Source organism: Oncorhynchus mykiss, chromosome 17 (genome assembly GCF_057628025.1).
Source record: "Oncorhynchus mykiss isolate SJ-2025 chromosome 17, ASM5762802v1, whole genome shotgun sequence".
Taxonomy (NCBI): Eukaryota; Metazoa; Chordata; class Actinopteri; order Salmoniformes; family Salmonidae; genus Oncorhynchus; species Oncorhynchus mykiss.
The window spans coordinates 35373389-35389427 of record NC_143038.1 but is presented as its reverse complement, the minus strand read 5'-3'; the positions used below and the strand labels follow the sequence as shown (position 1 = coordinate 35389427).

The 16039-nt window shown below is 44.7% G+C and overlaps 1 protein-coding gene across 1 annotated transcript in view; it reads left to right on the top strand.

The window, feature by feature from the left end:
• Positions 1-16039, top strand: part of pik3c2b (phosphatidylinositol-4-phosphate 3-kinase, catalytic subunit type 2 beta) — a 61249-nt gene that overhangs the window by 18094 nt on the left and 27116 nt on the right. Inside the window, exons 3-13 of the mRNA XM_036950085.2 lie at positions 108-208; positions 621-781; positions 1684-1804; positions 4448-4559; positions 4735-4814; positions 5329-5392; positions 5619-5765; positions 5967-6000; positions 8932-9127; positions 12850-12972; positions 15830-16000. Coding sequence (XP_036805980.2) covers positions 108-208; positions 621-781; positions 1684-1804; positions 4448-4559; positions 4735-4814; positions 5329-5392; positions 5619-5765; positions 5967-6000; positions 8932-9127; positions 12850-12972; positions 15830-16000 — 1310 coding nt within the window. The remainder of the gene's footprint in view (positions 1-107; positions 209-620; positions 782-1683; positions 1805-4447; positions 4560-4734; positions 4815-5328; positions 5393-5618; positions 5766-5966; positions 6001-8931; positions 9128-12849; positions 12973-15829; positions 16001-16039) is intronic.

Below are 16039 nucleotides of genomic sequence, written 5' to 3'. Positions count from 1 at the left end.
CTATTCCAACGCAGTCCAGTCCAGCTGTGTTCTGTTCTGTGACTCTGAATGCTCTGTTACAGTCAGTTCTGTGACTGATGGTTCCTGTGTCTGTGTGTGATTGGCAGGTGTCTCTTGCCCCCAGGCTTAATGGTTTCGGCTATGAGCTCTTCCAGGTGTCGGAGGAAAGAGATGAGGAGGTGGCCGCCTTCTGTCACATGCTCGACGTGTAAGTGTACGGCCCAATCCCAAATCAACTCCTAAGCCAAACGCCCTATGCACTCGTGGAGATCTGAGAGGATTTGATTGGTATATACCATATGGTGAAACTTCCACCTGGCCTATCAGGGTGCAAGATGGAGCTATTACCATATTGTTCACACCTGTCAGATCCTCTCAAATATCTACAAGTGCATTGGTCGTAGCGTTTAGGGGTTGATTTGTGATTGGACCCAAATTTACCCTCTCGCCACAGTCAGGCTGTTTAGAACCATTTCTGTGCTGTGGTTTTGTTGTGGTTGTATTGTGGTCAGGCTGACTATAAGCAGTTATAACCATAACTGTGTGTTGTGGTTAATTCACAGTCAGCTATTTATTACCCTTTAATAACCATCCCTGTGTGGTGGTTGTGTTGTTTTCAGGTTGCGGTCGGCGTATCCAAGCAGCGACCCCTCTAACAACTCTGGGTTTGTGTGGTCACCTTCAGTGGGGCCTGAAGAGTTGCAACAGGGGTTAGGGGTCAGCGTCAAAGTTACGGTCATCAGCGACCACATCAGAGAACCACTCACCTTCACCTGTGATGGTAAGATGCACATACTCCCACTCACTCACAAACACACACACTCACACAGGTTCATCAGCACAGAGATCACTCACCCCTATTTTCATACACACATCCTCAGCGAATGTCATGTCTGCTTCGCTCAGTCCTGAGTGGGAAAACATGTGGTTGGAGTTCCCTTAATGGAATTACACTGACCGGATCTCAGCCAACCAACTGTCTAATCTGGCCTCATTCATCGGTCTGGGAGGAAGGGAGAAAGAGGGGTAGATTTAAGGGAAGGGGAAGGAGAGACCGCTTTGGAAACATCACTGTTCATGCTATGAAGGTCTCCTCTCTCTCTGCCCATCTTTCTCTCTCTCTACCTCACCCTGTCTCCCTTAATGTGTGTCAGACTATGTGCTGTGGGTACAGTAAGGTCAACTCATGACTCATGATGGCTGGAGAGTGTATGTTTGCTCTCACTCAGAGAGATCGAACTGGCCAAGTAAACAGTAAACATTCTCTCGCGATTTCTATCCCTCTTTCTTTCCCTATCTCTGTCTGTCTTTGTCTTTCTGTCTCACCCCCCCACCCCCACCCCCCCCCCCCCCCCCCGTCTCAAAGTGGTTGTTTCCCTCTTATTCATTCTGTAAGATAAACTACAGCAATCAACAACACAGCAGTCCGTCAGTCTGAATCATTTCTTCCAGTACATCTGTCCCTGTAACTCTTCCTGTCAATAGAATAGTTGGGTCGGTGTGCACCGACTCAGTCCAGAGAGGTTGAATCAAAGAACCCACACAACCACCCACACACATCCACCTCTCTCTCTCTCTCTCTCTATCGCTTCACTCTCCCATCCACCCTCTCGCTCTCTTCCTCTGTTTTTGTTACTGTCATGTACTGTAATTTACGTTCTGTTCCCCACGTCTCTCTCCAAGGGTCATCTACAGTGGACTTGTTGATCTACCAGACGTTGTGTTATGCTAATGAGGACCTGGACCACATCGACGTCGACCACTACCTGCTCAAGGTCTGCGGTCAAGCTGAGTTCCTAGAGAAGTAAGGAGCAATTCTCTCGTCCCTTTCTCTCCTCAACCTCTTCTCCCTTTCTCTGTATCTCCACCCCTCTCGCCCATCTGTCTACAGTATGTGTGAATGCTGGAAGAGGCGGCTGGGATTTGGCTTTTGAGTGTTTTTAAAGGGATACTTCGGGATTTTGGCAATGAGGCCCATTTATCAACTTCCCCAGAGTCTGATGAAGTCGTGGATACCAATTTTATTAGCATTGGCTCCATGAAACCACCTCAATCTTCTTTCATACTGAACACAGAGACGGAGAAGTGGTGTCCACGAGTTCATCTGTCTCTGGGGGAAGTAGATAAAGGGCCTCATTGCCAATATCCTGACGTATCCCTTTAATTTCCTTCACTGCTGGATGAGCTCCACACATACACATGCCCTGTCAGTCCACACTCCATTGGCACCGTTACACTATGCTGCTTCCCCTCTTTCTCTCCTCCCACGCCTTCCCTCTCTTTCCCTTCTCCCCTGCCCATCCCCCTCTCTCTCCGGGCTCCACGCCCACCCCATTATGGATGGTTGCCAGGGGGCAGTCTGCCAACTCTCTGCCCAGTAGAGCTCACCCTGGCTGTGCTGCGGCAGCGATGGTGCCCCCCTGCCCCTCACTCCTCCATGGAACAGGCCAAGCACAGGGTGGAATGAGTAGAGGAGAGCCAGCTAATCATAACACGTCACCAGCCATGTTAGTTGGGCCCAGAGGGTGGGACTGGGAGATAGAGAGCACATGTACGCACACACATACACACACACACATATACACGCACACATATACACACACACACACACACACACACACACACACACACACACACACACACACACATATACACGCACACATATATACACACACACACACACACACACACACACATATACACACACATATATACACACACACACACACACACACACACACACACACACACACACACACACACACACACACACACACACACACACACACATGCATGTGAATACACAAACAGCTGTTCTATATGACTGAGAGCCAGAGAAATTCCCCTCACATAAACTGAGGATTGCCTTGCCTTGGAAAAATCACATAGACCTTGACTATACACTTGTACTCTCAGCCATATGTGTTTGTGTGTGTACTGTATGCATTTCTCAACCTTGTGTTTCTGTTTGTGTGTGTGTTTTTGGTTCTACTATCCTTGTGGGGACCAGACGTCCTCACAAGTTTAGTAAAACAAAGGAAAAGGGGTTAGGTTTAGGGTTACAATTAGGGTTAGGGTTACAATTAAGGTTTAGGGTTGGGGTTAGTATTTAAGGTTAGGATTTAAGGTTAGGGTTAAGGGTTAGGGGTTAGGGGTTAGAGAAAATAGGATTTTGAATGTGAATCAATTGTTTGGTCCCCACAAGGATAGGAAAACGTGTATATGTGTGTGAGTGAGTGAGGCCCAGGCTATAGGAATGCTTTTAGGATTTATCGAGAAAGAACAGGGCAGTGGGTTGGGGGTAAACTGAGGGAGAGAGAGAGCTGGAGTGTGTGTGTGGTTTGTGGTCCAGATATACACACTCATATAACTGAAGGCCTCAATTATGGCCGTTTTTTAACAAGCTCTGCTGATGTCTGAGGGCCGACCTAAACCTCAGGGGATTTCCCCAGTAAAAACCGACTATTCTATACACACACACACACACACACACACACACACACACACACACACACACACAGTTGTGGGCCAACGTGACCTTTCATCCCCCAACCACACGCACCCTGACACACACACACACACACACACACACACACACACACACACACACACACAGTTGTGGGCCAACGTGACCTTTCATCCCCCAACCACACGCACCCTGACACACACACACACACACACACTCCCACTCTTGTCTAAAGTCTTCCTCTAGAGATCAACAGCCAGCTAGTGTTTAAATGTGTTTTACAGTAAGCTCCATTCCTGTCCAGTGAATCTGAGCATATATATGTGTGTGTGCACACCATGTTTTTGAGTTTGTGCACGTGTGTGTGATTTATTTCTTGCTCAGAGCAGCTGCACATATGTGTGTATGTCTGTCTTTCCATTTGTTTTTGTTTTCCTTGTTTGTGTGTGTGTGTGTGTGTGTGTGTGTGTGTGTGTGTGTGTGTGTGTGTGTGTGTGTGTGTGTGTGTGTGTGTGTGTGTGTGTGTGTGTGTGTGTGTGGACATGGCTGAGCAGCAGCAGGAAGTGGGTTTTCCCCTGACAACCTGCAGCTGGTAAAATAGGTTAGGACTTCCTCTGTGTGCTGAGGTCATGGTTTGTTACACAGCTTTGTCAATCCCAGGGCTTGACAGTAGCAGAGACGGAAGAGGAAACAAGACAGCCCACGCCTTCCTTTTTTTCTGTTTCAATAGAAATCCATGAACTAATTAGACCGAACCCAGCTGCTTTCACATTGGTATCTATGGGAGAGCCACCCCCTTAAGTAGACAGGAACTGCAATTTTTTGTTTTTGAATTGGTAAATGGCCTGAGTGAACTATCTTAATTTATCCATCATCTTTGACAGTAGCAGGGTTTATGCTCTCTCTCTCTCTCTCTCTCTCTCTCTCTCTCTCTCTCTCTCTCTCTCTCTCTCTCTCTCTCTCTCTCTCTCTCTCCCTCAGTTCCCAGACGTTGGCAGAGTTGGAGTATATCCAACTGTGTCTGAAGTTTGACTGGGACATCCGTCTTTTCCTTACCAAGAGAGGCTCTGTCAACACAGAACTGGGCCGCACGGTGTGCACACCCATGCCCACACACACACACACACGGCACACAACACCCATGCCCACATATACGACACTCACACACACATGGCACACAACACGCATGTACACGACACACACACACACACACACACACAGACAATCGTACGCACACACTCATCGTGCCGTTATGTTGTGATTGACAGGAGGATGATGATGACACGCCCTCTACGATGAACCACGGCATTCTGCTGCAGGAACGACCAATCAGACAGACCGTTACTAGGTGAGGGGGAGGGGCCTAGATTTCTCACACCACAAATTGCATTAGAAAGCAGTTAAAGGCCTTAAGCTCGCGCTTTCATACCCTTGACAGAAGCTAGTTTCCGTCCAATTGGGGACAGATTTTCATGCGAATATTCTAAAATCTGCATAAAAACAATATGCGCATTTTCCCAACAGAAATGTGTTTCCATCATAATTGACTTGATGCGGATTAAAGGCTGTGCGTAATGATGCAATGCACATCAAAACAACATTTTCATGGGAGGACCACATATGTCATAGTGTGACTCCAAGCATTCGCCGATGTGATGGTTATTTTATCAATATTTGCACATAAAGGGGTTTCCACCGCCATTTGTTGCATAAGAAATGTTTTACCGACTCAAAAAGATCCCACCTCGTCTAGTGTGTTTTGTTTTGTCGACATTTCCAAATTCTGACTTGCACTTTACTCTCGTACAAAGGTTGGATAGAAACCTGGTTAGTGTTGTTGATATTGACTTGTGTTTGAACAGAGAGGCTTTGACTCTGCTCCTGGATACCTTTCACAACGAGGCTGAGTCCTTTCTACTATCAGAGGTAACCTACTACACACGCGCACACAAACACGCATACGCACGCAGGCACAGACACACACACACAAATGCACATGCACGCACGCACGCACACACACACACACACACACACACTGTCTCTCACACACACACACACACACACAAACAAAAGCAAACATGTTTGTCTCTTTTTATTTTGAAAGTGTATGTGTGAGGTTGAAATCGATCTGTTCTCCCTCCCCCCTCTGAAGGTGGAGCTTGTGTTGCATGTGGAACGGTTGGTCCAATCAGTGAAGGCTCTCTGCAGCTCGCTGGCTGCCGTGGAAACGCCTGACATCACTTCTGCCCTCAACCAGCTCCCAGCTTGCCCCTGTCGTCTGCAACCTAGAGTCCAGAAGGTAAACACATACACACACTGCCACATTTCAGATAGAAATTACCTTTAGGCACAGCTCTAATGTAACCTTAAAAAACAAAACTGAGCTTAGATCAGATATAAATTCATTACACACACAGTATTCTGTACTCCTGTAACTCCAGAACCAAGGTTAGTCCATTTGTTGAATGCGTTCTGTAACTGTGTGAGTGTCTCTTCACAGGATCCGTCACTGCTGGCCATCAAAGAGAACAGAGGTAGGTTCCTCGTGTGTTACTGTGCCACAACACAGAATATAACACACACACAGATACTGTAGCGTAGGGGATGAAAGACAGGACAGGCGGAGGGGAAGAGGAAGGAGAAAGAAGACAGAGAGAGGATGGGAAAGAGAAGAGGAAGTAAGGACGGGGAGAAAAGAAGGAGATGATATGGCACTGTAGATGGGAGAAAGAGGACAGATGGAGAGGAGGATCGCCGGATTATAGGGTCATGGGATGATGGACAGGTCTGTACAATAGTGTGACAGAATTAAAGGGATAGTTCACCCAAATAATAAAATGACACATTGGTTTCCTTACTGTGTAAGCAGTTTATGGACAATGCATGACTGCAATCCATGCTTCGGTTTAGTTTCCTTGGCACTGTTTGCACATGCTAATGTTTTAAGTCCCGGGACCGATATTAGCATTTCTCATGATGCTCTAAAAATGCTGATATCGGTTCTTTCACTTGAATGGGGGTGGCAGGTAGCCTAGTGGTTAGAGTGTTGGGCCAGTACCCGAAAGGTTGCTAGATCAAATCCCCGAGCTGTCAAGGTAAAAATCTGTTGTTCTACCCCTGAACACGGCAGTTAACCCACTGTTCCTAGGCCATCATTGTAAATAAGAATTTGTTATTAACTCACTTGACTGGTTAAATATACAGTTGAAATCAGAAGTTTACATACACTTTAACCAAACACATTTAAACTCAGTTTTTCATAATTCCTGACTTAATTTAATTCTAGTAAAAATTCCCTGTTTTAGGTCAGAATGTGAAATGTCAGAATAATAGAGAGAATGATTTATTTAAGCTTTATTTCTTTCATCACATTCCCAGTGGGTCAGAAGTTTACATACACTCAATTACTATTTGGTAGCATTGCCTTTAAATTGTTAAACTTGGGTCAAACATTTCGGGTAGCCTTCCCCAAGCTTCCAACAATAAGTTGGGTGAATTTTGGCCCATTCCTCCTGACAGCTGGTGTAACTGAGTAAGGTTTATAGGCCTCCTTGCTCACACACTCTTTTTCAGTTCTGCCCACACATTTTCTATAGGATTGAGGTCGGGGCTTTTTGATGGCCACTCCAATACCTTGACTTTGTTGTCCTTAAGCCATTTTGCCACAAATTTGGAAGTATGCTTAGGGTCATTGTCCATTTGGAAGACCCATTTGCGACCAAGCTTTAACTTCCTGACTGATGTCTTGAGATGTTGCTTCAATATATCCACATAATTTTCCTCCCTCATGATGCCATCTATTTTGTGAAGTACACCAGTCCCTCCTGCAGCAAAGCACCCCCACAACATGATGCTGCCACCCCTGTGCTTCACGGTTGGGATGGTGTTCTTCGGCTTGCGAGCATCCCCCTTTTTCCTCCAAACATAACAATGGTCATTATGGCCAAACAGTTCTATTTTTGTTTCATTAGACTAGAGGACATTTCTCCAAAGTACATGTCCTAACCGACTTGCCAAAACTATAGTTTGTTAACAAGAAATGTGTGGAGTGGTTGAAAAACAAGTTTTAATGACTCCAACCTAAGTGTATGTAAACTTCCCTACTTCAAATGTATATATATATTTTTTTAAATGGGATTTGTGCCATGAATGCTAAAGCGATAGCATGTGGAAACCAGGGAAACTAAACCAAAGCATGGATTGCTCTCATACCTTGTCCATAGACTGATTATAGGGTAAGGAAACCAATATGTATTTTTTTGTAATTTGGGTGAACCATCCCTTTCAGGTCATACCTTAAGCTCTCCCAACAGCTTGAAATGTCTCCACTCACGTCACCGAATTACGAGCTTTTCAGCAGCGCAAGTACGTTGTTATGCGGGCGGTCAGGTGTGTTTGCGTGGCATAGGAACCTGGTTTGAGCCGTTGTACGGACAGTGTACCCAGATGTGGAAGAAGCTAAACTGCTACGCAGGCACACACTGGTCTGTCACAGTAGCCCTACCTCGTGTCAGAGCGGAAGTGTCCTTGACTCGCTGTGACGTACGCCACGGATGTCCCTCTTTACCGATTCCTCTGGCTGGGTCCCAAATGGCACCCCATTTCCTTTATATTGCACTACTTCTGACCAGGGCCCATTGTCCTCTGTTCAAAGGTAATGCACTACATAGGGAATAGGGTGCCATTTGAGACAAATCCCCTACCTCCCCCAGCTATATTCCGACAAACAGGAAGGATGGCTAATTTCATACAGGATACACAGATACACTCACCACCTCCTCCATCCATCTGCATCTCTATCCGTCTGTCTGCCCTCATAAAGAAAGGGGTAATATTTCCAGAGAGGTTGGATGTTGTTTTCCCTACAGGGCTGAGCTGCTCCACTCGACGTATGAAGAGACATATGTAAAGAGTGGAAACCCAGCCAAATAAGCTGTGTTGACATGGCTGCATCCCAAATGGCATCCTATTCCCTACACAGTGGACTACTTTTGACCAGGGTCCATATTCCCTACATAGCGCACTGCTTTGGACCAGAGCCCTATGAATGATGGAGCTGATGTTTGACTCTCCTCTGGTAGTGTACAAACACAAGGCTATTAAGAGGTCAAATACACACTGTATGAGAGGTCATAGGATCAGTGTAGGAGTAAAGAGCTCTCAGGGATTAGCAGTATGGTGATAACATGGCAGTAAACTCTAAGCGCATGGACTTGGTGTTGTGTATTACTCTGACTCTACTCTTAGATAACGAGTAATACTGACAGACAGCTGTTGGGATTCAGGAGAGATCTTTAATACATGCTAAGTTCTGCACACTGATTCTTACTAACATTTATTATTTAAGGTTTTACTTTTAAAGCTTGTGTTAAGTGGTTGTTTAGCCCTCTTTAATTGAATTCATTTAGAGAGTGTCTGCTAAATGAAGGCTCTGTGAATCTAAATGGTTTACTTCCCCCTTGCAGAGAAAGTGGTGGAGAAGCTGACGGCAGCCATTTTGGATCTGGTGGAGCTGTACTGTAGCACGTTCAATGCTAACTTCCACACCACGGTGCAGAGCAACCGGCACACGTCACCCACACAGGAAGCAGGCCTGGTCACCAACGTCCTGTCTTTCAGCGTCTACGCTGCACATCGCATCCCCATCACATGGGCTGCCAGGTAAAACACATACTGTACACTCAGGCACTCACATACGCACGTAACCAGTAGTGTAAAGTACTAAAAATACTTTAAAGTACTACTTAAGTAGTTTTTGGGGGCATCTGCACTTTACTTTGCTATTTATAATTTTGACTACTTTTACTTCAATACATTCCCAAAAGTACTCACTCATTACATTTTGAATGCTTAGCAGGACAGGACATTGGTCCAATTCACACACTTATCAAGAGAACATCCCTGGTCATACCTACTGTCTCTGTTCTGGCGGACTCAGTAAACACGCATGCTTAATTTGGAAATGATGTCTGAGTGTTGGAGTGTGTCCCTAGCTGTCTGTAAAAAAAAAAATAATAATTGTGCCATCTCGTTTGCTTAATAGGCATTTTAAATTATTTATACTTTTACTTTTGATATTTATGTAAATTTTAGCAATTGAAAAAAAAAGACATTTTCTTTTAATATTAAAGCATATTTAAATACTTTTAGACTTTTACTCAAGTAGTATTTTACTCTGTGACTCACTTTTACTTGAATCATTTTCTATTAAGGTATCTTTACTTTTACTCAAGTATGACAATTGTGGGCCAGCTGTTCAGGCTGGATTTCCCCAGTATAATCCAAGAGGATTACATGGTGTTATGGAGCATAGCAGCATACATAGAGAACCCTGAGAAACAGCCTCATCTGCCACCCCCCCAAAAAAAACTATTCATCCCCTTTTTCCTCCCCTCCCTTTACCCTTCTCCCCATTTTCACTTCCCTTTACTTCCCTATCCTCTCTTCCCTCCCACGTTTTCCCTCCTTTCTCCCATTACATCGCTCCCTCTATATTGGCCTGTGTATTCAGCTCAGCCCAACCCCCCCCCCACCCCCCCCCCCCCCCCCGAATCTCCATTCATATGTCTCCTCTCAGTAACTGCTCTTTCCTCTCCTCTCTTCTCCCCTGGCACAGCTCCATAACCAGGGCCAGATGCACTGCCACCTCACTATTCCCATACATTCTATCCAATGCATTCTATACCCCTGTCCTACCATTCCCCCACCAGCCTTATTGCCCCGACCACTGTCTCTGCCCCTGCACTTTACCCTGTCCCCACTGCTGTGCATTGGAATGGCCCTGCCACTCCCTTACCCCCTTCCAATCACGTGAATGGTCCACTGCTCCACCCCCACTCCCCTCGCTGAACCCCAGTTTGCTGTCTCCTTTGTCTCCCCTGAAACTGTTGCTGGCACGTGATTGGTTCCTAACAAAGGGTGATTGACAGCCTGGGAACCCTGCCTGACCTCTGACCCGAGGGGTGGGGCCGAGCTCTGATTGGTTGCTAGGCACTTGCCCGTGTGTGTGTGTGTGTGTGTGTGTGTGTGTGTGTGTGTGTGTGTGTGTGTGTTGGAAAGACACTAAAGGTGTGTGCAGGAAAAACTGATAATTGATACCAAAAGTATCTGATAATCTCCCACATGAGGTTGATATCATCTGCAGTGATAAGGTTTTCAGATCGAGTGCTATAGCTAGTTAAATCCCTATCTCACTGTAAGAAAAATAACATGGTAGCATTATTACCCAATGTTATTACCCTTTAATTACTATTCAGTCTGATGGGTAATTAATTGAAATAAGTACATCTGAATAATAATACGCCTAATACATCTCAACTTTAGGTTGGAGTTGATAGCTTAAACGGTGAAAGGTTCAAACACTCTTTTTTTTTTACCATTGTAGCCTATGGCCCTTTTGTGCCATTGAAATGCATTGGTATCCATAGCAATGGCTCCGTTTGGGCTGCTCAGTGACGAGACACGAGAGAGCTGTTAGCTGGAGTTAGCTAGCTACTTTTCTAGCTACTCCGACAAACAGCTACTTTTGATTGGTGACAGATAATTGTCTTCCGATTCCAGATTTGAATACAGGTAAGTAGACCAATATGTCATACCCTCTAAAGTTTGATATAACTTATTGGGAAAGTGGTCAAAGTAGCTGATTTGTGTAAAAAAAAATATGGTATTGTTGCGTCCACAGCGAATGGAATAGGAAAGGGGGATACCTAGTCAGTTGTACAACTGAATGCGTTCAACTGAAATGTGTCTTCCGCATTTAACCCTACCCCTCTGAATCAGAGAGGTGCGGGGCACTGCCTTAATCAACATCTACGTCATCAGTGCCCAGAGAACAGTGGGTTATCTGCCTTGCTCATAGGCAGAACAACAGATTTTGACCTTGTCAGCTCTGGGATTCGATCCAGCAGCCTTTAGGTTACTGTAACATTGGAAGTCATGATGTCACAATGGAAACTTTAGAATGTTGAAGAAATGCCATGAAAGTGGATGGAAGTTTAATAAAAGTGTAATAGTTCAAAAAGTATATGTAGTATCAACAAGTTGTAAGCACAATATCAGACCAGTCTGCACGTTTTAAAGTTAGCTTAAACGGAGTAAGAGGATAATAAGTGGTACACGGTTCCCCAACGTGCAGCGTGCGGGCCAAATTCATCCTGCTGACCGCCAGTTTGGTAACCATGTACCACTTATTTTTTACTTATAGTTTTTATTGTTTTTTATTTGGGCCCCCCTATATTCTCCCCCCCATTTCATTGTTGGACTTTATTAGTTTTTTAAACACCAGGAAATCAGTTCCAAGTTATTTTAATTTAGGAAATCTGTTCCCAAGTGTTTCCATGCATAAGAGAGTGACACGTGATCATATACAAATGTAAGCAATGTTTGAAATGATTATATTTTAGTCAAATATTATATCTGTTTGGGCTTCTTGCGGTCAATTTGCAGTCTACAAATGATTTGTAATTATTTGTTCTGGCCGTCCCACCATCCACTCAAGAAAAAATCGGTCCGTGCCTGAATCTAGTTGATGATCACTGTAGTATTAGTATATAATATTATAAATGTCACATATACTCATATACACTGAGTGTACAAAAAATAAAGAACACATTCCTAATATTAAGTTGCACCCCCACTTTGTCCCTCAGAACAGCCTCAATTTATTGGGGCATGGACTCTACAAGGTGTTGAAAGCGTTCCACAGGGATGCTGCCCCATGTTGACTCCATTGTTTCCCACAGTTGTGTCAAGTTGGCTGGGATGTCCTTTGGGTGGTGGACCATTGTTGATACACACAGGAATCTGTTGAGCGTGAAAAACCAAACAGTGTTGCAGTTCTTGACACAAACCGGTGCGCCTGGCACCTACTATCACACCCCGTTCAAAGGCCCTTAAATATTTTGTCTTGCCCATTCACCTTCTGAATGGCACACAATCCATGTCTCAATTGTCTCAAGGCTTAAAAATCCTTCTTTACCTGTCTCCTCCCCTTTTCATCTGCACTGATTAACAAATGACATCAATAAGGGATCATAGCTTTCACCTACATTCACCTGGTCAGTCTATGTCATGGAAAGAGCATAATGTTCATAATGTTTTGTACACTCAGTGTGTACTCTAACATACACTGATATACACTACACAACTGACACACACTCACAAGAGAACTCCGTTCATTTCCCATAGTCAGGAGACATGGATTGAATTGAACACAGACCCACGAAGAAAAGTCTTGCTTGTTATGCATCATTTCGCATGACTCCAACTTGGTCCTCAGTTACTTGTAATAATAGCGTTTACATACATAGGCCAATGGGGTTTCATAATGACTATCATCTACTCTGTTGTCCCATTGGCTGACCTCCTCTTCCTCTTCCTGTTAGCTACGAGGGCTTCTTCCTGTCATGCTCTCTGACCCATGGAGGGGCGGAACTTTGTGCCCCGCAGCACACCAGCAAACAGCAGGTCAGCAAGTACCTGTTTCACCTGGTGGTCTGGGACCAGAGGTATGTACCCAAACACAGACTGTTTCCCACTTACAGTGCCTTGCGAAAGTATTCGGCCCCCTTGAACTTTGCGACCTTTTCCCACATTTCAGGCTTCAAACATAAAGATATAAAACTGTATTTTTTTGTGAAGAATCAACAACAAGAGGGACACAATCATGAAGTGGAACGACATTTATTGGATATTTCAAACTTTTTTAACAAATCAAAAACTGAAAAATTGGGCGTGCAAAATTATTCAGCCCCTTTACTTTCAGTGCAGCAAACTCTCTCCAGAAGTTCAGTGAGGATCTCTGAATGATCCAATGTTGACCTAAATAACTAATGATGATAAATACAATCCACCTGTGTGTAATCAAGTCTCCGTATAAATGCACCTGCACTGTGATAGTCTCAGAGGTCCGTTAAAAGCGCAGAGAGCATCATGAAGAACAAGGAACACACCAGGCAGGTCCGAGATACTGTTGTGAAGAAGTTTAAAGCCGGATTTGGATACAAAAAGATTTCCCAAGCTTTAAACATCCCAAGGAGCACTGTGCAAGCGATAATATTGAAATGGAAGGAGTATCAGACCACTGCAAATCTACCAAGACCTGGCCGTCCCTCTAAACTTTCAGCTCATACAAGGAGAAGACTGATCAGAGATGCAGCCAAGAGGCCCATGATCACTCTGGATGAACTGCAGAGATCTACAGCTGAGGTGGGAGACTCTGTCAATAGGACAACAATCAGTCGTATATTGCACAAATCTGGCCTTTATGGAAGAGTGGCAAGAAGAAAGCCATTTCTTAAAGATATCCATAAAAAGTGTTGTTTAAAGTTTGCCACAAGCCACCTGGGAGACACACCAAACACGTGGAAGAAGGTGCTCTGGTTAGATGAAACCAAAATTGAACTTTTTGGCAACAATGCAAAACGTTATGTTTGGCGTAAAAGCAACACAGCTGAACACACCATCCCCACTGTCAAACATGGTGGTGGCAGCATCATGGTTTGGGCCTGCTTTTCTTCAGCAGGGACAGGGAAGATGGTTAAAATTGATGGGAAGATGGATGGAGCCAAATACAGGACCATTCTGGAAGCAAACCTGATGGAGTCTGCAAAAGACCTGAGACTGGGACGGAGATTTGTCTTCCAACAAGACAATGATCCAAAACATAAAGCAAAATCTACAATGGAATGGTTCAAAAATAAACATATCCAGGTGTTAGAATGGCCAAGTCAAAGTCCAGACCTGAATCCAATCGAGAATCTGTGGAAAGAACTGAAAACTGCTGTTCACAAATGCTCTCCATCCAACCTCACTGAGCTCGAGCTGTTTTGCAAGGAGGAATGGGAAAAAATGTCAGTCTCTCGATGTGCAAAACTGATAGAGACATACCCCAAGCGACTTACAGCTGTAATCGCAGCAAAAGGTGGCGCTACAAAGTATTAACTTAAGGGGGCTGAATAATTTTGCACGCCCAATCTTTCAGTTTTTGATTTGTTAAAAAAGTTTGAAATATCCAATAAATGTCGTTCCACTTCATGATTGTGTCCCACTTGTTGTTGATTCTTGACAAAAAAATACTGTTTTATATCTTTATGTTTGAAGCCTGAAATGTGGCAAAAGGTCGTAAAGTTCAAGGGGGCCGAATACTTTCGCAAGGCACTGTATGTCCTTTACAAGAGATGTGAAGGTAGCTATGCAGCAGCATCCGGTGGCTATTTTCTGATCTCTCCAACCCCTAACTCATGTCCTTAAAGCATTGTCCCTGGGGCTATTTTCTGATCTCTCCAACCCCTACCTCATGTCCTTAATGCATTGTCCCTGGGGCTATTTTTGAAGACACTGTTGTTGGGATCTTTTTTTAGCGTCTATTGTAAGGATATTTTGAATCCTCCGGTATCCGGTGGATTTAGTGTCCTGGTGGATTATCAACCCTGAGCTGACCTAGTGGTGCTGACATCTCCAGATGTGACAACAGCAGTGCAAAGCCTTCACAGTAAAACACCACTTCCCGAGAAGACTGCTTGACCCTGTCCGGCTTGATGGAGCCACTTAAGATAAGGTGGAATAAAAACCAATAGGCCAAGTTTAGGGTTGCAAAATTCCGGGAACTTTCAATAAAAGTTACAACCAACAAACCAAGAGCTGTTTGAACAATCCTCTAACCCGGGATTTGGGGAAAACCAGGGAATTTATTGAAAGTTCCTGGAATTTTGTTTAATTCTGTCCGGAGTGCTTTGGAGCGGGAGTGCATAGATCTACATCTTTGTAAGGTAGCCTTCCTCAAACAGCTCTTGGTTTGTTGTTTGTATAAAAGTCCTGAAAGTAAACTGTTTGGCTGGACATCTTATCGTGAGAGGCTTTTATGAGGCACCCGTCCATAATGTAGCCCACAGTCTGGCCGCATAACTGACAATGTTTTCTTAGTTAGCGACGCATGCTAATAGAACCCCCATTGGCAATGGTGTGTGTTTTATAACGCGGCTATTTTTTGTTAGCAAGACGCTAGCTCCTTTCATGCTAACTAGTCTTTTTGAAGTTTTCGAATTCCAACAGAGTTCTTAATGTGTTCTTCGCTTTCATGTTGAAAGCGCACGGGTCCCATGTGGATGACACAGGGCTAAATATAATAGATGGGATCATTTACTGTTGACTAACAGTTACAGTGGTACTACTCTCTTGTAGTAAAATTTGAATTTACTTTATACTGCATTTCACAAGGACTCAAGTACAACTCTCTCTCTCTCTCTCACAACCCCCTACCCTCTTTCCTTTTCCATTCCTCTCTTCCCCTTATATGCTTCTTTACCCTCCTCTCCCATTGCATCTCTCTCCTCTCCCTCCCCCTGTCCCTCTCGCCCCCCCCAGGGTGTGTTTGCCAGTGCAGATTAACCAGTTGCCAAGGGAGACCCAGCTGACGGTGACTCTGTATGCCAGCGCTCTACCACCCCCTGGAGGTGCGGAGGAGAAGGGCAGCAAGCAGCGGAGGAGCATCGACTCTCTGGGCTGGGTCACCATGCCCCTCTTCAACTTCAGACAGTGAGTAGCAGTTCAGGAGGCTCTGTGTGTCTGTGCGTG